Raw genomic sequence first — 27235 nt, forward strand, 5'->3', positions numbered from 1 at the left:
ATATCGAGGATACATTTTAATTTGCAGGAATTTGATCCGGTCGTCTTTTAGGAAATCAGTCATCAATTCTCTCAATAAATGTAGTTGACAGCAAAAATATTAAACAAAGCTGGAAAATTATTTTTTTAACTTACTTGCGATTATTTGTTTATAAGAAGCAATTAATATAGCTGTAACGCTCTCCTAGGCCTGGTACGAAGCCCGAACCTAGCACACCAGATCCTACTGTTCCCACTTCCAGAAAGCACAGAAAAATAACCAATTAAGATATCGAGAAACCTAAATCATATTGGAAAATCAGAATAAACACTATTGTGCAGAAGTATTATAGAGTAAGTATTATTAACTAAAAGGGATCTCAGAGGCGCCTCTCTGTTTAAACCTGTTTTTGTTTAACGATCGGCTAAGTGAAAGGGCTAGAAGAATTCCGATAGTCTCCATATAATGCAAGAAGAGAGCTCCTGTAACAAACTATCGAACACACTTTGGCCAGAAATCGCCGAGACGAATTCCTCTGGAATGCGTTAGGTTTCGTGAAACGTGCGCATATTCGCAAAGCGCTGTAGTAAATGACTTCCGAGAATAAAAAAAAATATTTAGCGAGGTGTGAAGGTCGGGCATGCTCTGATGATTCCAGTGTAGACTCTTATAATTAAATCAGCGAGACGCAAAAGCGTATCCTTTCATATGAATGCATGAACGCTTTAATATGGTGCTGTACAGATGGCATGTTTGAGAGGAAAGTTCAACTAAGCTATTTCTGTTTTTTCGGCATCAAGAATCCGGCTAAAATTTTAGCCGGGGCGAGCAGTGCCACCTGAATCATCCGTGAATGAAGTCCTTCCAACAAAGCAAACACTTGTGGCGTAATGCGTGCAACGATTGTCACAATGCAACTAGTCAATGTCATGGGTTATTGTGCTTCGTGCGCAACGCGCGTCAGCATTGTGCACCTCCTTCAACGGTAATGAGAAGCATAGCATTGGGCTAGTTACCGATATCGTACAAGTAATATCGCACGAGTGAGCAGCTGCTCATGAATTTTATGTTTTGTCTATCATGCGATATGTGGAAATATACGTGAGGTAACACTCGGACAACGAACAGTAGCGTTGTAAAAACGTGTAAAATTTTATTATATTATGTCGTAGTTACAGTTCTATGAACCAGATAACAAGTGTAGATGAGTCAGACTCAAGAATTTGTAAAATTTGTTAAGAAAAAAACGCTAAACAAGCGCCCGTCTAAGGATGGCTGTAGGGCGTTCCCTTGACCTTGGAGGCCAAGATCACTGCCGAAGGTTCTTCGCGGCTGTTCGACAACGTGACGAAGTGCAGGCCATCGGGCCTTCGGAAAGTCCGTACCTCCTTGAAGGATTCTGAAAATGAAAACAGGTGGGCTGTTTAGGTACAACGTAAGGAGGTGCCCTGAACGCAGACGGACGTCAAGGCTTGAACCCCGCTGGCAATAGAAGCATTGGTCAGCATGTTAACGAAAACGTACAGTCTGTAAAAAGCATGCGGCCTACTCCACACCTTGATAATCGTCTTCAGGATTAGTGATACGGTTCCAATGGCAACCCTGACACTCCAGACCTCTGGAGAGTCAGTACCAAGATATTTTCATTCCCTAGGGTGTTGTCACTTACGACATACCACAGGAACCCCATTAAACAGCCTGTAGCCAACATGGCGGTCGGAGGCGACGTAGCGGATACTTCGGGCGAAAGGTGCACCGTTAGAGCAAATACGAATTCATTTATTGGTTGTGGGATCTGGCGTTTAAATGTGTTTGTGTACGCAGCGAGGCAGAACAACGTCAACAAGGCAATTACGCGATTAAACGGCACCGTACCTTCCACGTGAAGAGATTCTTGCTCAAGAAAACCGGAAGCTCCTTTGTAGGCGTAGACCTTGAGATTCTTTCCCACTCCGCGAGAGCGCACGAACATTAGGGTCGTACGGCCGTCAGGCGATGGCAACCAACTGATGGATTGCACGTCGCCTGCGAACAACTTTTGCACTTCCAGCATCTCCTGGTGCTGCCCGGGAACGTAGCTGGACGCAAAAATACAACCACATTAGCGATATCCAAACGCTTGCACGTGCACTTTGAGATTGAAACGCGCGAGTATTGTTTGCGAACGAGACTGTACTTGTACACCGACGTGGGCATGTCCGCGCCGGCCACACTTCGCTGACCGACCACCACGAAGCAAGCATCACGGTGCCCAAGAACAGCCACAGAGCCGACGGAGACTGCGGCGATGCTGGCGATTTTCTGGAGACCACGCCGGGACCAACGGTACGAGAAGACGCGGTCGAACTGGCCGGTCTGCTTGGCCGATACGGCTATCAATACAGAGCCGTCTTTGGGACAAAGCTGGGCTGATACCTGCGTGTACATTTTAAATGCGTAAGCATTTGTATGCTTATAATACGCGGAAAACTGTCCGTCCGCCACGTAAGACGATCGCTTTCAAGATAGGGCCTGCAACAGCGAGCGAATTGATCTTCGTGCTGCCTCTCCATTCAACATCAACTAAGCGAAGAGAACACAGCGCACACGAAGCTATCAGCAGTCTGCGCTGTGTCCCCATCGTAGATAGCTTCATACGGCCCGTGCGGCCGCGCCATACGCAGCCGTTGTCGGTGTTCGATTTATCACGGGTTATGATAGTTCGACGCAGAAGGATAAGGTAATAAATAGCGATAACAACTTATGCTGATCGTAACATTTTCAGCGCATCTGGCGCCGCCATCCGTAGCAGTTCGTGTCGCCGCACCGCTGTCTGTTGTAGTGGCCGGATCAAGTTTCATAACATTGATAGTGACACTGGGACGCGTGGAGACGAGGAAGAGGCACAATGCTCACGTATACTTGGACAACTCGTAGAGAAGTTTACCCGCCGCGGTTGCTCAGTGGCTATGGTGTTTGGCTGCTGAGCACGAGGACGCGGGATCGAATCCCGGCCACGGCGGCCGCACTTCGACGGAGGCGAAATGCGAAAACACCCTTGTGCTTAGATTTAGGTGCACGTTAAAGAACCCCAGGTGGTCGAAATTTCCGGAGTCCTCCACTACGGCGTGCCTCATAATCAGAAAGTGGTTCTGGCACGTAAAACCCCATAATTTTTTTAGAGAAGTTTCTTCGTGAATTTGTCATTGCATCCCTTCTACGCGCACATGCCATTGTATGCGTACATGGTATTACTGGCTAATTTTCTTCGAGAGCAATTCGACAAATAGCATGCATGCGGTATGCTATTTGTCTGATAAGCTATTTCAAGTCAGCGTCACACAACAACTCCAAGAAAAGTTGAGACATCGAAGTAGCTGTAAAGCGACACCTGCTATTTTGTTAAAATTGCGTTATTAAGAGAACTTGCGCAATTTGCTAGTGCACAAGAAAATGTGCAGTACAGAAAGCGCGCTTGATTCCTAGTATTTCGATTACAACTAAGACTGCGGTCCTGGCCTTCTCCTGATGTTAAGTTGTGCAAGAACTGGGCAGTAACAATGTGCAAATTGAGTAGAGTTCCCCTTTACCTCGTGGCTGTAATGAATGGGCAAGTTCTGGTGAACGATGAATCCCTTGGACGCGTCATGTACACAGACAATCTTCAAGTATCCGGCAGCGGATACCGCTAGACAACCGAGTGCGTCGTAGTTGAACGGGGATACGCTCTTCAGGGCGTCCATTCTTAAAACTTGGTACAGGTTGAGAGATTTGGTTGCAGGATTCCACCTGAAGATCTCTACAGAGCTGTAGCCCGCACCTGAAAAATATTAGGATGAGTTGGAAAAAAAGCATCATAGCACTGATAATGACACTGGGACGTGTGGAGACGAGGAAGTGGTACAATGCTTACGCATACTCTGACAACTCGCAGAGGAATGTCTGCGTGAATTTGTCGTTGCATCCCTTCTACGCGCACATGCCATTGTAGTTAAATGTGAAATGTAAATGTTAAGTGGGTGTAATTGATAGGTGCAACCACGTTAGGAAACAGCTCTGAAATTGTACCCAACGCGGAGTGCAGCGTCACTCTACACGTGACAGCACGAAGCATATGCACTGATAAAAGTTGCACATTGCGACCGCGGCGTCTGCGGGCATGAAGCGTCGTATTGATGCGGTATATAGTGTACATGGACCTGCTACTGATACAGCACTAATTTTGGTGGATGTGCGCATGGCCGCATTCTTAAAGCAGGCCAGTATGCGGGGCCGCGGCGCGGTCTCGAAGCCTTTCACAAGTGTAGACCATGGCACGCAGCTAGCGAAACAGGCCATACACATTACACGCCCCATTCTAAGGAGTTTCGGCGAAATTAAACGGCTGCTAGACCTCAGCACCAGTAGAACTGGCACAAACTCGAACAATAGGGAATCGACATCATTACGAACGATTACTGGCAGAAGGTACCGATGAACAAAACTGGTAGATATGCAAGATTGTAGAGGGAAATTTGGGAAGTCAATCAAGGTCGGGCTCTTTTGGCTCCCCTACACTTGGAGTTTAAAGAGAAGTCTGTACAGACCCGCTGAGCTACGTTCACCGACAATCACAGGCAGTCGTAGAGTCTAGTCGGCTTCAAGAAAACGAATAACGCTTTTGCATCCTTGCCCTTGGAACTGTTGACGAATGTCTCGGGATACTTTTTTTTTTTTGTTAAGTGGCCGAGACTTGGACGGAAACGTCTCCACTGTCGAAAGAAGGACAGCGGCACAAAAAGTGCTATGTAGGTTGGACGCACCATCAAATGTGCACGTGTCACCTTCGTTCATTCAGGTGAGAAACGAGTGAGCGTGGCTAAACACGATGCCCAACCACATGCGCCAAGATGAAGTTGCTTCGCCACGGGAGCGTCCTGGTGACAGGAGAAGTATGAAGTAAAGGTCGCGCGAATATGCAAGCAGGAGTGGCGAGACCCGGTGAACTGCATTGCCGAAGCGCAATGTGGCGAGTGGTGGAGTAATGTGGTGTAGGCACGCACAGATCCTGTTGATGAGCTGAGTTTTATTTGCACTGTCATGGCCGGTAATTCTGCAATGCCTCGAGAGCTTAGCTTCTATCTCGAAAGCTTGGTGGTGGGTGCACCTTATTCAGACGCCAGATGCTCGTGAAAACCATGACCTAGGGTAAACTGCAGAATATTGTAGGGCTGCCCTCGAGTCGCCGCAGGTGACAAGGATTATGCGGATGTTCAAGCACGTAAGTGATGGCACCTTGAAGAGTGGCAAGTGCTGCGGTTGTAGATATTTAGATGTAATATGCGAAGGAACTGTATAAAGAGCCAAAGACTACCGGCGCGAATTATCGCATCGATCGCAAAGCTGTTGGAACTGGTAGGACCGCCCTGGTTAACGTAACCGTGGTCCAAGTAGGAATAGATTAAGCAAACGATAGTTGCTTGAAGGCTATCGGTCACAGATACGACTTCTTCACGAGTTCAGGAATTGAGAGGGACACGTGAAGGTGTCGGAGACGCCACGTTACAGATGTTAGGCAGGTTGCAGGCCTCATGTTGTGTGGTGGTGACTAGGGAAAAATTGGCGAAGTTCACATGTTTCTCATGGATGAGCGTCGCACTGGTGTTATTTAAACCAAGTATTTTAGTACGAAGATGCAGAAGTGGGGGTGGCGGGTGCGGCAGTTATTGTGAAACATTCGACTAATGTGCCCGTTACTGCACCAGGTGCTACAAGGGTTATCGGGTGCAGAGGAGCATACAGTAGTTTGATATGTCAGCATGTCTTACCTAGAACACCTAGAATGGGCACTTCCTTTGAGCACAAGGAGGCCGCATTTGCATTCACGACAATGATGTAATCTGCTGCTTGAGTGGATAAGAGGTGAAGTGAAGAGCCTTGGGCAACTGGAGTATCCTGCACATGAAAAAAAAAAAAACAACCCTGATCATTTTATGTTAAACTGCAAGAATCCGAGGGGAAAAAAGCGCAAACATTTCAGCGTTCGCCATTGATTCCATGAAGACTCGAATCAATGCAAGAGACCTTGCATAGCCATGCGAGAAATGAAAGGTCACCATGTTCCTCTTTAAAAAAAAAGGAACCATTTTGCCGCACGAGTGGGGCAGCTGTCCCAAGCGCTGCAGTTTGTAACCAAAGCTCACCTAAACGAGCGAAGTAAGCTACTGGCATTGAACTTGTAACTGGTTGGCCACATTCTCTGAAAACTGACGTTCCACTTGAGTAGACAGTGCTTAAGCTAAAATAACATTCGCATTGCTTCCTCCAACCAAACTTGCGGAGTTAAAGAGGGTATCCATTAGCACAGATAAGAGCGGCGTTTCCGGTATTAAGGCAGCCTTGAAATGTTCAACTTATCATGAAGGAAAGAAAAGCTAAACGAAATGGCCTTTGTGTGAGGAGGAAACGATAAAAACATGCCTAGCTTCTCGGAGCACTTTTCTATCGTTGCAGCTACAGTGGCCTTGTGCTTGCCATAATGTAGCCAGGTGGACGTCGCCGCAGAAGGTTTGGGCCTGGGGTTAGTTCACACAGGGTTAGTTCTCCAGGGCTAACGTGGAGGAGCTCTAAACTCCATCAAACAACTGGTTATGCGAATTTATGGGTCTCGCCTAACGAACTAAGAATGCAAAAGATTGCAAAATAGGTGTCGTTTTCGACGAATGAAATGTATTACGCAGTGAAACTTGCTTACGGTGACTTGATTATCATTCCTTCTTAGACGTATCTGCAGTTTAACTTAAGCAGGTCGCGGCAGGTATAAAACGGCAGAATAAAGGTAAAGTCTCTTGGCATGCTTAGCCGCTTGTGTCATTTCTTAGCAACTAGGCTAAAGGAATTTTATTTTTCTACTATGCATTCTCATTTCGGTTATTTCATGTTGATGAGGGGAACGGGTAATAAAACTGATTAAGGTAAACTTGCTGAATTACAAAGTGAAGCAATTAGGTTACTCAACTCCGGAGATCACATTGATACGTCGGACCATGTCAAAGCATAGAATTGCTCATTTCTGCCTTATTTGTGAAGTGAAATTGACAATACAGATATTGCGAGGTATCGAGAGTTTTCAGTGCCTTTTCTCGTAAGTTCCCGAGGAGGAACACTGGCCGTAATTTGCGTAAAACGCACAGAATTGTTGAGAGCGCGAAGAAATTACGTAAAACGAGCAATAATATCGAATTACGAGTTTGTGTAGTGAGCACCCTGCTATAATTGAACTGGCAGAAAGAAGTGCAACTGCTAAAAAAATTTCAAATTCTATGTTCGCTCACTTATATTTTAAAAAAAAATGGAAAGTGATATGCGGGCCAGTTTGGTTACGGTTAAATGCGTGTACTGCCGTCTCGTACATTTTTAACTTGCTGCGACTGCCTATTTTGTTCCTAGTTATAATGATGTGTACAATGTGTGGCAACAATGTTTAATAAATGCGTGAAGTGTTACTATTAGTACTGTGTTATTCTGAAACTGGCATTTTTGTACGACAGAACTAGTATGCATATTTATAAAACAAAGTTCACTTTTTAACATAAACACTGTTGCTGTTATGCACAGCGCGAGCAGTACCCCGTCAGAAGGTTGATCACCTACTTTCGTCTTCACCCGCGGGGAATGCGTTGCACTCAACAAACAAACAAAAAAAACGAATGAAATAACATTTCAATGCTCCTCGCGAGCCTTCATCTGCAGCCGCTTTGGAAGAGCGCTCACTGATGCACGTATTGTGCTCAATGTTATGGAGGAACCGCCAAGCCGCTTCAATGCTCTAACAGTTTGTGCGACACGCAAGCTAAAGAGCTGATGACCATTTAATTTGGTGACTTAAACATTCTTTTTAGAATTATAGGTTGAAGAAAAACTTTTATGTGCCGACGATCATTGCAGACTCGTAGGTGCGAGTTGGAGCTCTTTTCAGCCTATTTCGTTATTTCGCGAAGCGCGTTTGACAAAAATTGTTCCAATTCTGAGCGTTGTGGAGGGATTGTTTCTTCAGCAGAAGTAAATTCTTTGGAGACAATAGGGTTTGACTTGCCTAGAGCACCTTGTAAATACTGTTAAGTGACAAAGACGACATGGAATTTGAAATTAAATAAGTCATTACTAGTTTGCACTTGCCTCTTGCACTGGTAGTGCTGTCGTGTACGGCCCCTGGAGTTCGAAGATCTTCAGAATGCCGCAGGGCTGGTGACGAAAAGCCGGCGAACTAATAACGAATATGTCTGAGGAGTCTCGCAGAGGCGCATAAAGAACAGAATAGGATGGACCCACAGTGAAGACAAACATCTGCTCGTAGTAGGCGAGGAGAACCGCTTGTTCTGGGGACAAAAGAAGCAGAAGCAACTTAACGAAGTTTGCATTTATGCGCCACAGTAATATATACCTTCGAATGCGGCGCTGAGTTCATTAATTCGGTTCTTGTGTTGTCCGAGCTGACGGGTGAGCGCTTGCAGTTCACCGACAGATCTGATGCTCTGTTTCAGCTCTCGTAAGCTGACGTTTCCAATGTGACCTGTCGTATGGAGTGTGGCAATGCTTAATCCACTTGTGAACCGTTTAGGGGCAGTAACCGTGTTGTTCCTGCTCTTCAGCATCTGCAAAAAAAAAAAAAAAAAAAGGTATAAAGTGGTGTGCAGTAGGGCCACGGGCAGAGCACGTACGGCCTGATGAACAAATTCGTGAATGTTGACACCGTTCAGGTAGCCCGTGACGCGGAGATCGTGTACAGCTGCATTGCCTAGTACAGTTTTCTTTCCAGTTATAACTTGTTCCTTTGACGTCGTCAGGAGTTCACTGGATGATACCTTTATTCCGTCTACGGTGCCCTGGACGCTAGAATTCAAGGTAGACGATTATAAGCTTCGGTTTAGAAGAGATACTGAAGGGGCCTTACTTTGCGTTGACGGTGTGCACATTTCGAAGAGTCTTGGCACCGCTAATTCTGTATTCGCGGCCGTCGTTGAATACGGCGATCTTTGCCCAAGCGGCCACGTCGACGCCCTGCAAGCGCGCAGACTCCGGCATGGTCAGGGTGCCAGCAATGGTTGTGTTTCCGGTCACTGTCAATGTTCCGGAGACCACGTTGGTGCGGACTTTAGTGAACACGTCTAGTGGAAGCTGCAGTCCATTGATCTTTCCATTAACATGCACGTCCCCTGTAGAATAAAAGTCGCGTGTCACTCTTCACAAAGATTACCCTACGACCTTTTAGCTCAAGCTTACGAAGGACATCAAACTAAGCAGAACATCGATACATAAGGTGCCGTTATTGGCGGATAGAATGGCAGGAGTTGTCCGAGCGGGGCTCGGAGGCTCAACAGAATACTTAAAATACCACGTTATCATGTGGTCAAGGTAGAGTTATGTAAACAAACAAGTGCGCATGTAAGGCATTAACAGGAATGATAACGCTAATAGCTATTCAACGGGCTTACCGCCGAACGCAGCGTTGTGGAACTTGCAGGGCACGGACAAGGTCTGATCGCCCACTGTCCGCAACGCAGAGCTCACCAATGAAGGCAAACTGAGCCCGTTCACCAGTGGAGCCTCGACGCTGCCGCAATGCAGTGAACCTGAGATGTGAAAGCGAACCGAATTAGCCCAAGGCGAACCGCAGACAAACGTAAGTGGATTTGTGTGCCGACATACCATGTATATGCGCAGCGTGCATTTTCAGCTTGGTTTCGACAATCTGGTCTTTGGAAACGCTCATGTAATGATCTTTCAGATAGTCAAAGTTGAAGCCGTTTAATGTACCCCGGAGTGTCACAGGCTGAAAAAAAAAAAAGAAGCAAGCTGATGTACCAGCTGTATGAGCTAAACTGAAATTAGTAATGTTAAGGAACAACTCTCGCGTCACGTAATTTCACCTACATTAGCGTCTACAGCACTTGAGGCTTAACCCAATGCACATTGAAAATCGGCGGCGCGAAAGTGGCGCGTGTACCGACATCGGTGTTGTTCAACCCCCATTGTCCAATAAGTATACTCACCCCTTCGATTACGATGTTCCTGAACCTTTTGCTCCCTCGCAGTGTCGCAGGAACGTGTGTCTTGGCACAAGTTGAATCCAGCTCTCGCATATCCACACCATCGATGAGCCCGTCAACCTTGACACCCCTGTGGAAGGTAACATCACCTAGGACGGTCGTGGGGGCAACGAATTGATTGCCGAAGGCAGTCAGCACTTTTTTGCAAAGCTCCTCGACTTTGACCGAATCCACTAGTCCGCTGACCCACATGTTTCCGTCAACATTGAATCCCTTCTTCATGAACTTTCTGCCGGACACCGTTGCGTTCTTTGTGGCATCAACAACTTCTTCAGATACATCAATGCCCTGAACAGTGCCGCTCACATGCACATCAGCCATGGAGCCGAGGAACTCTAACCTAACAGGGCCTGCAAACATCGTTGACTCGTTTTTGAAAGCAGTTTTGCTAAAGAGTTCTTGTATATTAACTTCGTTTATAGTGCCACGGACTATGAGTGGCCCGAGAGCTTCCAGACTGTTTTCGAAGACGATGTCACCACTGATCACTTGGTCTACTCCTTGAAGCATCCAATTGCTCATGTCCTCTTGTGAGACACCATCCAGAAGAGTTTCGAATTCAAACCTTGGTGACGTTATGGTGTTGGAGAATACCTTCTCTCCTGCGATAACTTGATTTCCTTTCAGCTGAACAGCGTCCTGGTAAAGTTCGCCGAGCGAGACTCCTGAGAAGTTGCTTGTGCGCACGTTAGCGTGGCGTGGAACCGTTAAGTTGCCGGTGAAAATCTTGCGCCCAGAGACAACTTGGTGAGCTGGTAAAATAACGAAAGGCAAGCAGCGGCGACAGGCCATGAAATCATTAGAGGAACGATGAAAGCACGCAAAAACGCTGTGTGCATAAACAGTACTCACCAGAGTAAAGCATAGAGTCCTGAAGAAGTTCCGCTGCACGAACACCATTTATCCTGTTTCTCACGATGAAATTGTTGGCCGTCAAGCCACCGTCCACGGTGAGCGTCTCGAAGTCCTTAGGAGCAGTGATTAAGCAGTTTTCGTCGAGGCGACAGAGATCAGCAATGGCCACACCGTTTATGGACTCTTCGACGACAAGGTTTTTTACGTGTAGGTTTCTCATGAAGACTTTAGGAGCACGAACAGCCTACAAAAACGGGAATAGTAACAAATATAACTGATGTTGAACGTATGTATCGTTTTAGTTCAGGCGAGGGATACGACTATCCATGTATTATCAGGAGAATAAAACTTCATCGTAAGACCAGTGAGCTGTCAGCGCAGACATTTTGCCACTAAACTGTAGTTATTTGCGTGATGTTTACGATTCTCGTACGACTGTTCCTGCATTGACTGAACCACTACGTTGTGCCTAGAAGCACGCCTCGCAGGAGAACATTTATATTAACCGGGTGAAGCGGTGTTTAACGAGTCGAAGGTATCACACCTGGTTACCGCGGGTCAGAAGCGAATCTTTCCAGACACCGAGGTTGACGCCGTTGACGAGCCCTTTAACGACGACTTCTCCAGCGAGTCGTAGTTTGGCGAACACTTTTTCACCGTGCATTACTTTTGGCCCACGCCGCAGAACGAAGGACGACGGTACGTGAAGTCCATTGATGTCTTGGCAAGTGAGATTTCGTACCTGTGCAGCGCGCAACAGAGCAAGCTTAAAAGCCAAGATTCACTAAGGCTATCTGCAACGTACCTGCACGTTGTTTGCGAAGACAACTTTCTTGAAGTTTGGAAACACAGGTGCGTCTATGCGGAGGGCGTAGCGATACAAGTCGTCCAATTTGCGATCGTTGACTAGTCCCGTAACGGTTACTTTATCTTCGAAAACAACCTTGCCTTTGAATGTCCACGTCCCTAAGATGGAAGTTAGAAGCAGTATTTGTGAGCAATGCTCAAAGGCTTATTCACAATTTTTTTTACCATTCATAACGGTGGTGCGCCGCCTGCGCAAGAATTCGGCCAACTGGGATAAGTCAACACCGTCGACAAATCGTCCAACGGTGCTATGTCCGTCGATATGTAAACTGGCAAATGTTTTTCGCCCTGTAAATGGATATGCACGTTTGAGAGCGGCAGAAGAGTATTGAATTTTGTTTACCTGTGATCCGCTGTACTGGCGTTTTCACCAGTATGTCAAGCTGACCCTTCCAGTCTGTAAAGAATAGTTATTGGTCATGTGGAATATGCGCAGAGTTTTTGTACGCACCAGAGGCCGGATCCGGAATGTGTCGAATTCCATTGAGAGCGACGTTTACATGGAGCTCCCGTGCTGAACAGTCGGCAAGGAACACTTTTTCAGCCGTAATTGTGACGTTCTGGTTGACCAACACAACGTCAGGCCCTGGTATCTGGAGACCATTGACAGTACCGCGGACGCTGACGTCGCTGAACTGGACATTCATATATTCGTGGGTAGCTGAAGTGAAAAGCATAATTTGCTCCATGAACTGGTTGGTGCTGAATTCGGTTGCATCGAAACAACTAATTTCGAAATTTCAGAACAGCAGTTGAATGGGCGGGCTATATGTAGAACCATACTTGTCGTCCCTGAATATATGGCAAAGCATCGTCACCAGTGAGGAAGTTTGCTTATCTCCTCGTTACCCTGAGTAGTATAAAGCGCATGTGACCTACACATTAATATCAATGGCTTTTTAGACAGCCATTCAAGGAATAGCATGAAAAGACAGCATGCTACTCGCCTCTATATTATACATTAATATAATCTACATGCTGCCGGACTATTTCACTTCTTTGCCAGGAGCGCTCGACAAATACTCAGACACAGCTTATTCGTCGTAATTTCATAGTACCAGTATGAGAATGAATTCTGTCAAAGAGACATATGTAATGATAAGAGCTATGAGACGAAACTTGAGGCAAAACAAGCGGACGCACAATTCCCAGCAATCACGAATTGTACACTAAGCCTCCAAACCATGAAGATTAACTCGTTCTGGAATGGTTACCTGTGACGACTTGGTGTCCGTGGACCCACATGACTGAGCGCCAGAGATCGTGCAGGTTAACGTTGTTGAAGAGTCCCGAGTCGCTGATCTGCAGTATACCCTCTGCAGCGAGGTCGCGCACAATCTTGCGACCAGTTATGACGTGGTTTCCATGACGAGTCAATGCATTCCGGTAGAATTTGTCTATGCTAATGCCATTGCAAGATCCAGCAACCTAAGGATAAAAAAAAAGGATGTCATTTTGGTGCGAGCTTTCGAGCTACCGTACACAGACGCGTTCTTTCGCTCGAAAATAATGAGGGAAATTTTTAGTATGAATGCCCGTACGAACAGGACCTAGATGCCAGCTGCGCATAGTAGACATATCGGCAAATAAAATTCAGGTAATGATGGCAGCTGTGAAGTGGTAAGCGATAGATCATTTCTTCCCAAACAGGACTATTCACAGAGTAAACGAGGTGGTTGTCTGCTTTGCTGCTCAACAATTGCCTCAACGATAACAACAATAGGTTTATATAGCCAAGTACGAAACATTACATGAACAAATAACTTGAGAAGGAAAGTGCTGGCGATATTTCAAGATTTACACAGTCTTCGGCATTGTGGTTTCATAGCAGTGCTCTTTGGACAAACAATTATTCAATTGAACCACCGAACTAAGCCAATGTCATTGGCCATGTTATCACTGCCGCTGCTGTTCACCTAAAAAAAAATCGGCAGTAGACGTGGCTAATAGCCCATATGTAGATTTTAGCATAAAATGAATAACGAGGATGTCTAGTGGAAGTGCAAAAGTTGCTCCCTCGCCGTAGCAGCTCACTAGTGAACCTGCAGAAAAGCCACAGTTGGGCCCATCCTTTTCCGTATTCACGCGCTCATTGGTTAAAAGTAAAGATCTATCCTTATCGCACTGGAGACTGAAGAGCAGCTTACGTGCAAGACATGAGCAGTAGCATCTGTCATGGTGAGTTCTGCACTCTGAACTTGGTCGCCTTCTGTGAGAAGGAGATGATGAGGTGAGAAGACCACGCCACTAAGGCCAGCAGTGACGACGTCGTTGAGGGCATGGACCGGATTCGCGAAGCGGATGTTGCCATTGAGAGCATGATTCCCAGAGACGGTGACGATAGTCGAGACGTTTAGTCCGTTGACGGGCCCGTCGTCCTGCAAGCTCTGCACACTGAGGCGCTCGAACGACATGGGAACGTTGGGGAACTGAGGCGCGTTGGTGAAAAACAGGCGGTTTGGAAGGTTGGAGACTTCCTCCTTGTTCAGGTAAATGGTCTCGAGCTGACCAAGTTGGCAGCCGTGCGCCGGACAGTCCAGTGTGAGGTGATCAAAATGATAGTCCCCTGTGCAACACGAAAAAAAGTTGTTACTGTGGCATCATATAAATGAATGACTTCGCTATAGCAAGACTTTTCCTCATTTCGCATTGAAGTGATCAAGTGGGGAGAACGCAGTGAATGGCCCTAAATTAATGTAACAGGTACACGGGTACAGAGTTCGGCGGTCGCGAGTAAGGGAGAGAGTAAACCTTTCACAAAGGTCGCAGAACATTTACGTCGGACTGTGCGCTTTACTGTGCTGCACAACGTCGCTACGTATGCGAGAAGCAAATGTCGCAACCTCAATGCGTCGGAAAAAATGGATAAACCCAGCCGAACCGCCGCCTCGCATCTAGCACCTTCTGGGGTAATAGCAAGGCTTCAAGCTATAGGCAAGGCGAGGTCTTATTCGGACCTTTATGCGGAATACAAAATTGAAATAGCGGTGGACAGAAATGCAAGCCAAAGAACCCTTGTAGAAGAAAAGGAGCTACGTAAAATATCGCCTGGGGCGGTGAGGGGGGGGGGGGGGGGTGCGAATGCGTTCTCAGTCTTCTCTCCTCCTGCCCCTTCCGGATAAGTTATAGTCATCGCCCTAGAATTTTCTAGAAGTTGCTTGGTCCAAGTCAGAGTGTTTTCGAAGGTCACTCTCTGGATTGAATCGTTGCCACCTAACTGAGGCTATCTTCTATACTTGCCAGTTCTGCAAAGTTTCCATCTGCGAGCTACTCGAAACCTTTTACCTGTTAAACTTACTTTCATTGTCGAGAAGTCCTAGAAGGCGTTGCATTACACTGAACACATCAGTTTAATATAATTCAAGGGAAAGAGAGAAAAATGGTCAATCGGTCAAAATTAACACCCAGCATACCGATAAGCGTTTGGTCCCCGGTCAGCTTCAAAGCATCGTTGAGTTCGGTCATCATACCACGTAGGGTGTCTTTCATTGCGTTCAGCTGTGTTTGGAGTTTCTCAAGTTCTTCCAGATCGTTGACGCGGTAGCGCTCCCCAGACGCTAGTTCTTCGAACTGAAAATGAAAAGGAAGAAACTGAAAGTTCTAATCTCAACGAACGGTGCATAAGCGGAAAGGTTGCACTAGAGGTCGCGGACAAAGGAAAACAAAGGGCGGGCGACTTTTCTTATATATAAGACTACGTGACAAAGCTCTCAAACATTGCTTTAAGAGCCCAAGCAATTTCACGAAAGGAATATTTGCCGTGGTTTTTTTAAGCATTTTACTGCAGTGATAGTAATGTTGGCTTGGTAATTACAGCCCGATCAAATGAAGTCGAACTTTTCGACAGTGAGTAGGTATAGCGGTGCACTTTAGTGCGAGATCGAGCGCCTAAGATTGCCATCTGAAGGATGCAGAGAAAGAACAGAATAGGTGAAAGGCAGAGGTTAACCAGGTTAAGTGTCCGGTTGGCTACTCTGCACAGGGGGATGGAGCAATGGCAGTAAAGGTGCGAGAAAAAGAACAAAAAGAATGCATCAGTTCGCATACTAGTTATTCAGAGGATGCAACTGCACATTATGGTGACTTGATACCCACCTGCTGAGCTCGTATGGCATCCTGGACGTACAGGTCCTGGAAAACTACTTCCCCCGGAATGCGTATGGTCTCACGCTTATCTACGTAGTACACTTGGTCTAACTGGGAAACAAGTTTCTGAGCAGACTCCTCGGTGGCCAGCTGCGAGGACTCCATGCACCAGCGCAGGCTGTCGTCGTACCAGCGCTGGATCTGGTTGTCGTGGTAGAAGTCGACTTTGTACGCGCCTGGACCTTCAGTCGAAGGGTTCGATACGGCTGGTTGGGAAGGGAGAAAGCATGTCAAGCTTAGTCAGCAATAATACGAATTCATGCAAGGAGACAAGCTGCAGTGTTGGAATTTTTGAAGTACGTGCTGGCACTGACTGGAAACCACTAAAGTTCCGACTAGTACGTGCAAAAAGCAAGTCGTTCGAGCTTTTGATATTTCGTTGGCGTATTATACAAGACACGAGTCCATCAAGGCTAATAAGCGACTGAAGGCCGCTCACAGGAATGAATGCTAAGGCTAGTGGCACAATCCTTCTTCATGAACGAGCTGAAAGCTCTTACTTGATCGCAGAAGAGGAAATTCGAAAAGAAACGACGAGAGTAGTGGGGTCGAAATTGCGCGAGCGATCGCATCTTGCGTATTATCACGTTACCAAGGCTTTACTGTCCTAATGTGAATTCAGCCAATACTTTCAGCACACGGTAAGTTGTTAGGAAGGACAAGAATCGCAAAATAGCAATTCTGCAAGGTCCAGAAGTGAAGGCGGTCAAGATGACCGACATCGTGATATTTACTGGGGTGATGAACAGCGCTGACTGGAGCGCATTCACGATCACGTTGGGCTGAGTTGCGAGACGAAATATATGAACGACTACAAACAAGGAAGAACGAAATGCAAACCACCTTCCTTGTCGTAGTCGTTGAAATTTTCAGTGCGAGAACTCAGTGGAACATAATCATAATATTTAGTTTACAATGAAACATGGTTGAACATCGCACAGTGTTAGCGGTTGGTTTACTTCATGGTTGGTATATTCGCCACATGGTGTGTGAAATTATATCCAACTTGGAGCTCTTGGATGGGGCTGGAGCCCTTTCTATGCGGAACGAGTTATATTTGAGCTCTTCGTGTTAGCTGGAAGTCGTTTACACAAGCACGTACGATGCGTATATGGTCATGCACACAAAAGTCGGCGCTGGGCATCGCGACGTGCCCAAAGCTGCAAGCGGACGGGGAATACATGCACGCGAGGAGCGCACCAAGCAGCAAATCCCGAGAAGGCTGCAGGAGGTGGAAGGTCAAGTCGTGCACGCCGGGTCCCATCGTTGACTGGGTGTGCTGAACTTCGGCCAGGACGAAGTGCCAGCCGTTGAACTGATAGAGATGCACCGGCTCGTACAGACTGCCCACGGCCAGAAGAAACTCGCCGCCGGCGCCTTCGTATGCGGCGATCTTGGTAGCACCCGTAGTGTGAAGGCACTGGAACGGAACGAATTTGCCGTCCACGTACTTGTAGACGACCGAGTTGACTGCGTAGTTGCGGTGGTCATCATCTGCAGCAAACAAATTTCGCTGCCACTGTGACGACGCCTCTTAACGTGTGCACATGCATGACTGAGATGACCCATTCCGTATGAACAGGCCTAAATTTCTGCATCAGAAAAAAAGAACATTGCTTTAAGTGCGGCCGTGTGCAACTGAGCCCTCGTGTTGCTTTTAATTTTCAAAACTAGTTCACTTGTCCTGAGCGTTCATTTGTACAGGAGACAGCTATGCAGAGAAATGCCCCTCTTGAGCGTTACGTCAGTCATTAGCGCACATTGATAGTAGCAAGTCTTTACAGGCAGTGAGGTCGGTGGTAGAATGAACAGAGATGCCGTTAGCGCTTCTAAGAAGTCCTAAAGGCACCCAGAGGTTATCGCGCCATCTTTGTTTCCAGGCTGCTCATACGAGGAAACACGGTTAGCAAGTGCATGTTCTGCTATGTGCGAAATGTGATGTCCTGTTTCAAGATGGTGTCCCACGTCAGGCCATTGACACCGCTGCCGCGCAAATAGCCTTTTTTTAAAGATTTGCACAATTCGAGGGTGTTTCGTACGCCGTGTGCTTGCGTGGCACACCGCACGTATACGGCTTCACCTACCAGTGTTATTCTCTTTACATGATGAGTCACACCGGTGGTGAACGAAATACGCCTGTTTTACCGAAATGTACACGAAGTGAATTGACCTCTTCGTCATTAACAGGATGAGCTAACACGGTGACAACTTGGACATGAGCGCTAACCGCAGTATTGACTTGTAAACCGTGCTTTCCTGTCGTTGAGATTCTGGAAGGAACCAAAATAACACTGGACGAGAACTTAAACACTCATTACTTTTGCATAATTAAGACATTTCTCAAGCCGAATGAGAGTTTTGTACAACTCCGAGTGAAGATATTGAACGTGGGTTTATCTCACCGAGGAGACAGTTTTAAGAAGAGTACGGGTACACCTAATTTAGTACGCGGTCGTGCACTGCCAACTCGCTCGAACCTCTGCGTTTGCGAATCGTAGCATTCACATATGGATACGTCGCGGAATACTAGAGCAAGTGGAAGCGATGAATCCAACAAAATTTAAGGGCAAGTCTTACATTGTTCGTATTGGTTAGCGATAGCCAAGAAGAACTCCTTCGTCGAAGAGTCCGGTCCCAGTGTGAAGAACTCTGCGTCCGTCGCGGCGTACGTGGGAATCTGCTGCAGAGTCTTCCACGTGTTTCGGGACAGGTCGTACTTGTAGATGACCGTGCTCACTTTGGCGGTGTCCTTGGAGAAGCGCTTGTTGACTACTGCCAAGAAGTCCAGGTTGTGAATGGAGAACGGCTCGAGGTCGCACACTACCCTGCTTTCCACTTGTGCATACTTGTCGAAGTATGTGGCTGCGGAGAATGTCGAAATTCAACAAAGTGACTTGTATTGAGCGCGGCGGCACGACAAGGCAGTCTACCGTAGATTATGTCAGAAGTATGGACATGTTGACGAAGTGTGGACTTCTGTGCACAGGCTTGCACGGTGTTTCAGCTTCGAAAGTATGGGTTACGATTACGTACGCCAATAAAGTGTGATGTGCTTAAAAGCATTTGCACGCATAGGCAAGTTCCATGAACATTAAGAAATGTGCATAGAAACAGAAGGTCAGCTCATTTATGTATATGATGGAAGCTGCAAGCGTCCCGAGGATCAAGTTTACTCTGAGCACTATTCAGCGAGTACATCAGGTGTACACGTCGTCTTATACCATATCTTCAACGCTGCCGCAGTATAGAAAGTTATGATGTGTTACTTTGCAAACACTTAATGCTTTCTTGTGGGCATGTAACATGTTCAGGCCACTGCCATACGGCTTTGTGAATCGTTTTGCTTGCCTGCTGAGTATCAGGAATACAAGGTTCTGTCAATGGACATAAGCCTCATGTAGCCTTAAACTGTCGAGTTAATGACGAAAAAAAAAATGCACGGAACGAAAGTACTTCCAAATTTAATGCTTAGCTGTCAGTTATGTACCAAAGGGACTACAGGGCCCTTTTATGACACGGCGTGAAATCGCGAAAGATTCCAATGGAGGTAGTGGGGGCAAATATTCCAAAATACGGCATACCTCTCCAGTTGTAGATAGAAGTGAACGTCTCCTTCCCGGAGTTCGCCAATGCCAGGTTGAACTCTCCGTTCGACTTCCTGCGGGTACACAAAGGCAGATGCAATGTTTAATTTGTGCTACCTCATGTGTCGCACAGTAAATAGTGTAGCAGTACGAACATTCTCCAAAAGGCAGCGGAAGTCGGAGAAGCGCTGTTTATAGTGTGGTCGATGTATATCTTCCCTGTGTCCTTGTCAAAGAATTGAAGCTCAGCGCCATTGGGAAGGCCAGCATCAGCGGCTACGATGTAGAGCTTGTTATTAAAGCTAAATCCCACAACATTTCTCGGGTCAACGCAATCCGTATAAGCAACAGGAGTCCACTTGCTGCCCTGTAAGAAAACAATATTTAGGGAAGTGAAAAATAAAACGGGGGAATGAGGGCCAGTCACGGGCTTACCGTCAAGGTTCCCACGGTAAGTCGCGGTCGTATGTCTCTTGACCCCGCAGAAACGCACACCACATAAAGTTCGCCGGCGTAAGGCACGAAGCTGACAGACAGCTGTCGCTCACACAAATCCGAGAACGGCGAAAGCCGCTGAAGACGATGTACGCCTGCGAAGACGCGCACACTAGGTTTGTAGTTTTGAAAGAAACAATAGCAGAGCTAGCTAGAAGGTGCCACAAGGAAAGCACAAGACAAAAGCAACGAGAGGGTCTACTGAGAGTTAACAAGCAAGCGAGTGTGGCCATATAAGCGAGGTGACGCCACCAACATTTCTTCCGGGGCCCGCTGCCTGTGCACTAGCAAGCAGATAGGAACGAGTGTTTTCGAGTTGCTCAACTGTTGAAGTATTAAAATTGAACTGGAATCCGATTATCAGGCACGCCATATAGTGGGGTTCTTTAACGTGCACCCAATGCACCAAAGTCAGAACTTCGCCCTCATGTCGAAGTCTATGAAAGTAAATTGAACTGCACAGAACCAACCGCTTTTTATCGTGAATTTCAACGGCTCGTTCGCAAAGCGTTCCGCGAGTCGGAGGACGAGCGCCGGCATCCGAGTGCGCCAAAAGCCAGACCTTTGAGATCTTTGCACGAGAACTGAAAGCGTAATGTGGCAATCTCAGAGGCCACGCACAACCAGATACATTCGGTACTGTCCTGCTCTACTACCACAAGTAAGACGTAGTTCTAATTAGCAGAGCCGCGCATACCTCCGTTTCTCTTCCGATTACGAGACCGATTACTTTCGTCTGTATAGGCTCCGAGGGAGAAAGTGCACGACATAGTTCGAAAAATACTAATGTTAATTCATATTACAGGGCCATTAGCTTGTTGGCCGTATCGGAGAAAAAGTTTACCGAGGCAACTTGCAATACATTCAGGGCAATACTTGATCTCAGTCAAGAGGTTGGTGTCCGAACGGGATATCCAGCAATGGATTGCAACCATTTCTGCACAGAACTTATCTTCAGGGTTTTCTGAAGCCGGAAGGTAAATTAGGCGTCACCAAAACTACGTACTGGTGCACTGAAGTGCGCCCAAGGTATCTAAACTGAACTAAACCGGGTCGTTACGATTTTTTCACACTCCAGAACGAATATAAGAAGATCGAAATGAATAGTTTTCGATTCAGGCTATCAACCCTCTCGGGAGATTTTCGTCGATGCATTGTCTGAACAGATGTCTTAACTATGCTGCCTCTGAATGCACACGAGCTTACGGTCATTTTAGCTGTAGCTCCACTAAGGTGGTTTTGAAGGCGTCACGTTGTAAGGGACTCTCGTGTCAGTAATACACTCGGCAACGTGCGAAAATGGCGAGGGCGAAATAGTTGTCCAGTGGTGGAAAACTTGTCACGTGGTAGTGACGGTGAAGAAAGCAAAACTGAATGGCGAAACTAGCGTTTTAGTGGGCGAACTTGTGCCCACAAAAGCAAGTTACACTTAAAGCACAACGATAGTGGCGAACAAAGTCTGCGATCGTCTGAAATCTGATCAGCGGGTCAAACGCGGCGGCTTTTTATACATCAGTCGTGGAATGTTCAAGAGTAATCGCTGGGACGCGCGTGTCTTCCACCATGTTCTACGCCATTCGCGCCGCTCTTACATGAAATCAGATTACACAAGGTTCCGCGACAGGATGGAACCATCGATAACATTCCAGAAACTTCCGATACAAGCAGGCGCGTCCTGCGCTGTGCGATAACAATTGTTAGGCGGTGAAATGTTTATCGGGTGAGCACAAGTACACGTGTTACTATGCAGAATCTGAAATGAAGCAAGTGCTAGCTGGGCCGACAGTTTAGAGCACACCGGCACGACCGTTCAATGAAAACGGTTTTATCGATTGCCGTGACCCTGGGATGTAACCTGAAGGAATAGCAACTTAGAGCACCGTCGAGTCCTGGCACAATTATTTTATACTCCTGTAATTCGTAAGTTATGCAAATATACTGTTTAAACTGGTTGAACCTGTTATTTTTTGCTCGCTCAGCAGTAGAAGCGAAACTGCGATTTTTCGCAGAACGAGAACGAAAACCGGAGCAAGGATAGTTTCAGTTCAAGACCCGGATTGAAATTGCCTTTCGCTAAATTTGTCAGGACAACGACATTATGCATATAAGGGGTTCGTAGGTGCTACTGAAAAGCAACAGCAGACTTCGAAGTAGCCGAGTGGCAAATACTTGTACGTTTAAATGAAGCGCCGTTTTATTCGCTTATGTAGGACCCCGGTAGATGGCGGCACCCGTCCTGCCAATGTGCTTTCTGCAACTATGGCGCCCCGCAGGCAGTAGCAGCATGTGGTACGTTTTCATATGTGATTTAACGTTAATTTCTTAAGTCTTTCCGCGCAATGATTGTTTGATACCGTAACAAACCATGGAGCGGGAGAGCTTAAGCGAAAACCTTGGATTACAGCTCGCAGAAGTTGAAATGCTGTCAAGCATGTACCCTCGAAGCGACGAATTCAAACTGTTGGGTGCACATGCTGTTAGCGAATTCAGAGATTTTCTCGACGGAAAATGCGACGGGGTCACGTCTTCTATAGATTTGAACTTCACGATCAGAACGGAAGCGGTGAGTGTCGCGCTGTTTACGCATCGGTGGATGTAATAAGCGCCCGATTTTCTTCCTAGGGACCAATAGACCTGGACGTTCATTTGCCGCACAGCTATCCTGCAGCGTCACCGGAAATCGCAATCAGAACGGATTGCCTGGATAGAGCCATGCATAGTGCCTTGACGAAGGAAGCCCTGGAGTTCCTCGCCTCACAGCCATCTGGATCGCTGGTTGTGGGCGACACTGTCGACTGGATCAGGGAAAATTTCCCACGGTTCTGCGCTTCAACAGGCACCCAAGAGCCCGTGCTGAACAGCCAGTGTTTGTTTACAAGGTTGTGGATCGTTAGGTAAGCTTTCGCAAGGCGCTTTTTTTTCTTTTCTTTTTGTGACGGAGGTCTGTTAGACCGCATTACGCATTCATACGATCTGTTTGACTTTTCAGTCACCACATATACAACAAGAATAAGCGGAGGCTCATCCTCGAATGCGGAAAGGAAGGAAATTTGACTGGTTTCTGCCTCCCGGGGAAGCCCGGAATAATCTGCTTCGAAGGCCCTTTGGAAGAGTGCCTGAATGCCTGGTCGACGATAAAGAACCTCACGTGGAAAAGGATAGGCCTGAAGCACCAGGAAGACGTGGAAGTAGCTGATGGGCAAGATGTCGGAAGTCTTAGGAAGTTCGAAAAATTTTCCGAGCTTGCTTTCAACACTAAACAAAACGCTAGTAGGGACCACCACATGGACATGGGCGAATTCGCAAGGTTCTTGAGTGAACACGGCTGTGAAAATATCTTCGAAGTGCTTTTCGGAATCGAGGCCAAGATAAACAGCTAACGTTTCACGCTTGTTTATTTGTGATAAACTGTTGTTTAAAAACAGGGTGTGAACATTTCCTGGTTGTAGTACGTGTGCGTCATGGCTATTCATGACGTCGGCGGCTTGTAAATCAGAGTTGCTATGTAAAAGAATACGTAAAACCTAGCACCTCGTAAGTTCTGGGAACTTTACTCGATGTGGACAGCGGTTTGAACATTCGAGCAAGCAATGAATGTTGCCGCTACCGTTCCGCATATTGCCCGATGATCCTTTTACCCTCAGTAGCTTTGGTTTTATCTACAGGTTGGCGAATATCACATTTGACCAATAATAGTGAAACGCCGACGAATATGGTTACAGTAGAGTATAAGACATCCATCCATCCATCCATCCATAATTCAGGCTACCTTCCAAATGTAAGTACTTCTGGAGCGATGCTACAAGGTAAACAAGTATTTTATTTCAACAGTTTCGACCGGTGGACCGATCATCAGGGTTTACTTTACATTTTCTTGTAAACCCTCATGAAGATCGGCCCACCGGTCGAAACTTGAAATAAAATACTTGTTTTGTTTACCTTGTAGCATCGCTCAAGTGCTTCACGTTTGAAAGGTAGCCCGAGGAATTTGTGTTTACATATATAATTACGATTTATGATATAGAACACGGCTTCAATGGGCGCCACAATTCTGCACTGTAGCACATTCTTGCTCGTTGTGGCGTCAAGTCAGGTTGCGTTTGTTGGGTGATTACGCCCCCTAATGAAGCATAAGTTTTGAGGTTTTACGTGCCGAAACCACGATCAGATTATGAGGCACGCTGTAGTGTGGGAATCGTAATTTTGGACCACCTGGGCTTCTTTAACGTGCACCTAAAGCAACGTTTACGCTTTAAGTTTACCAATATTTCGAAATCGTCCACACGCGACTTACCGAGACTGTCCTTGATTGAGACGTCGAGTGACGTGCTGCGCTTCCCTCGTCTTCGACCGGAATCGCTGGGCAAGTTGTGCGCTGCTAAAATGGAATCCAGAAGATCCTCTACCGCTTGGTCGTATTCGTGCAACTCGGTTGGCGCTACAAGGAGAGAGTTTTTCTGGTGTAAGCACACAAATATTAAATGCACAGTTGTCATGCGACAAGCATATCCATTGCTCGATATGCACTCCGGACGCCTGCCTCTCGATTGATTGGCCGCTTGATTTTGATTTGAACTGATTGATTGATCGCTTGAATGAATTTCAAGAATGACGCCAGTTTGGAGATTTATGTATTTGGTCCCACACGTTGGGAAATAACATCTCGGAACTGGTTACATTTCTCCGAGGAGAGCAAGCTGAATTCACGCCGTTCGTAAAAAAAAAATCTGGAGTGCTTCCATAAGTAATTTACTGGAGAAGCTATATTAAGCTACACATTTTGAAATTTGCCACTCATCGCTCATAACATGCCCAGTATTCGCACCAAATATAAACAAGGATGCTCGTTTACTTAACCGAAGGCACCGTAGAAACGTGCTAAGCGCCTCGCATTATGCAAGAAAATATGGAGAAAGCGAGTATTTAGCAATTATGTTGCAATGCTTGTCGGACAGCTTAAACTGCAGTTTCCGGACCGCACCAAACACATGGCTTAAGTGGGCGGCACTCTTCTCACCGGTCTCGTTGAGAATCGTTTCCGGTGTGGCTACCGTCGTTCGCAGTCCGGGAATGACATCCGTCAGCAGGCGTGTCCAGGAGGCGTGCGCTGAGGCTGCCGCAATAACCATCAAGGCGGCGGTCAGCTGCCACCCCAGCGGAAACGCCATCTGCATGGGGCGAGCAGACGACATGCGTGCACCTATCCACGAGCACAGACCATGGAGACGCGTGCCGACCAACACTTCGAAGCACGCACGCGCATGAGCAAAGGTGCGCGGACAACGGGTTGCCGGAAAAGAACATGGATTTCGTCGCAGCTTATTCACTTGGAGGGAAATTGGCTGCTGCAGTCCGAACTTCACCACACGAACGTCACAGTGCACTCGATGCTCAATTGTGCGTCTAAGAAAAGAATTTTTTTTTTTTTTTGCTTGTTTGTAAGAGCCCGTGGTCTGTACGTTTCTGCTCACCGGTGTAGTACATACGTGCGACGAAGGTTCTGCAATTAGCCAGCGCGCTGCGCATCTGCTTCCGCATCTTGCGAGTCGTACTGCACGATTTTGCGAATAACGTCTCGCTGCTAAGAACCTCGCTACCTTTGCCGTCAGTTTACACGGAAAAATAAAGAACAGGCAGAAAATAGTCAGAACCTCTCATTTCGAAAAACAAACTGCTGACAAGAAATGCTGACGTGGCGTCGGTACACTCCCGCATTCTTACACAAGCAGCCTCCAGTACCGTTGTCATGTGCCTAACACGCCCACTGTACTTTTCTGTAGCAGAAAGGTGTGAAGAATTTCAATCTAGCAACAACGCGTTATTGCAGTCTCCAGCTGCAATAACAAATGCTTACGAATGAAAACCATGTTGCGCATAGTACGGTAGAAACATGACAAAGTTTTAACAAGGGCAGTAGAAGTCTCTACATACTACCATTTTTTTTTTGTAATTATTCAAAGGTAACGTGAATGAAAGCGCCGCCACCCTTACCTTGCAGTCTTCGCTGCGCGTCTGAAGCAAGCGTTCCGATGCTCAAGCCATATATAACTTCGGCATCCACTCGGTGTTTTCGTGTCATTGGTTGGTTCCTTTTCTGCATTGTAACGATGCTTACGCGCCTGAAATTCACGCGTTAACGCCCACCAAAGGCGCCGCTCTAACGTTATAGTCTCTGTCCACGCTGTGCACGGAACCGTTCGTCGGAACGAAAGCTACGGTTTCGCTTGTTTCGGCGCACGACGCCGGTTTGAGTGGCAAGCACAGCCGCTGATTACTTACAGGACATGGGACCACATTCATTAGCTACGATATCGCCGGCTTCCGTTCCTATTCATGTGCGCTGTATTACTCTGCTGTGTTCGCGGGCAGGCGGTTAGCGGAAAGAAAGCTGATACTTTGTAAAAAAATTCTCCTTTCGACGCTTGCACGATGCTGCAGTACAAGAATAGTCAGCAATGCTGCGCGACGACGATTAAAAAAAAAAAAAACTGGCTTTTAATGCTACTGCAGCACATCGTGACCGAGAGTCCCAAGTATGCGAAGCTTGACTGCCTTTTTCGCGGTGCTAGTGTAGTTCCATTTTGCTTGCTTGTTAATTTATTTTCACACTGCCAATCGCCCGGAGGCCTTACAGCAGAAAACGTTAAACTTGAATACGTTCCCTTCGTGAGCACAAACCTTGGCGTCACAAACAGCAGTGGTTACGGCCACGTGATGCGGTGCGAGTAGCCACACACGACGATCGACTCGCCTTTACGAACCTATCATTAAAAAAAATGATGGGGTTTTACGTGCCAAAACCACTTTCTGATTATGTGGCACGCCGTAGTGGGGGGACGCCGGAAATTTTGACAACCTGGGGTTGTTTAACGCGCACCTAAATCTGAGTGCACGGGTGTTTTCGCCCCCATCGAAATGCGGGCGCCGCGGCCGGGATTCGATCCCGCGGCCTCGTGCTTAACAGCCCAACACCATAGCCACTAAGCAACCACGGCGGTTCAGGAACCTATCATAGAATAAGCTATTCTGTCACACAGGCGCGAAGGGAGAAGCCTCTGGCCTATAGCAAGGTCGTGTCAGCCGAGTGCTTGTTTTCGTGGCGAAGTTTTCTTGTTGAATTAACCAACGATTTGCTTCAGCCCTTTTCGCCGTCTTATCTTCCCTTACACACGTTCAGTTATATTGAGGGGTTTGTTTTTTTGTTCGTTGCATTGTGAACGATGTAGCTTGTGAACGGTGTAG

The 27235-nt window shown here is 46.9% G+C and overlaps 2 protein-coding genes across 2 annotated transcripts; one reads left to right on the forward strand and one right to left on the reverse strand.

The window, feature by feature from the left end:
• Positions 1-1107: 1107 nt before the first annotated feature.
• LOC126536834 (uncharacterized) lies at positions 1108-25753 on the reverse strand. The gene is made up of 29 exons (XM_050183835.3): positions 25011-25753; positions 24288-24431; positions 19934-20088; positions 19654-19865; positions 19496-19572; positions 18492-18776; positions 17115-17408; positions 15864-16120; positions 15182-15338; positions 13916-14334; positions 12983-13196; positions 12220-12429; positions 12112-12165; positions 11934-12056; positions 11707-11867; positions 11446-11643; positions 10899-11145; positions 9990-10798; positions 9646-9769; positions 9432-9569; positions 8891-9152; positions 8658-8829; positions 8381-8591; positions 8116-8315; positions 5766-5892; positions 3549-3778; positions 2156-2394; positions 1855-2057; positions 1108-1378 (listed from the first exon to the last, which is right to left on the reverse strand). The coding sequence occupies exons 1-29, from the start codon at positions 25183-25185 to the stop codon at positions 1245-1247; spliced, it is 6231 nt and encodes a 2076-aa protein (XP_050039792.2). The 5' UTR covers positions 25186-25753; the 3' UTR covers positions 1108-1244.
• LOC126536842 (RWD domain-containing protein 2A) lies at positions 22230-23431 on the forward strand. The gene is made up of 3 exons (XM_050183854.3): positions 22230-22556; positions 22616-22887; positions 22983-23431. Exons 1-3 carry the CDS (start codon positions 22359-22361, stop codon positions 23371-23373), a joined length of 861 nt encoding a protein of 286 aa, XP_050039811.1. The 5' UTR covers positions 22230-22358; the 3' UTR covers positions 23374-23431.
• Positions 25754-27235: the final 1482 nt, after the last annotated feature.

Source organism: Dermacentor andersoni, chromosome 4 (assembly GCF_023375885.2).
Source record: "Dermacentor andersoni chromosome 4, qqDerAnde1_hic_scaffold, whole genome shotgun sequence".
NCBI classification, from domain to species: Eukaryota; Metazoa; Arthropoda; class Arachnida; order Ixodida; family Ixodidae; genus Dermacentor; species Dermacentor andersoni.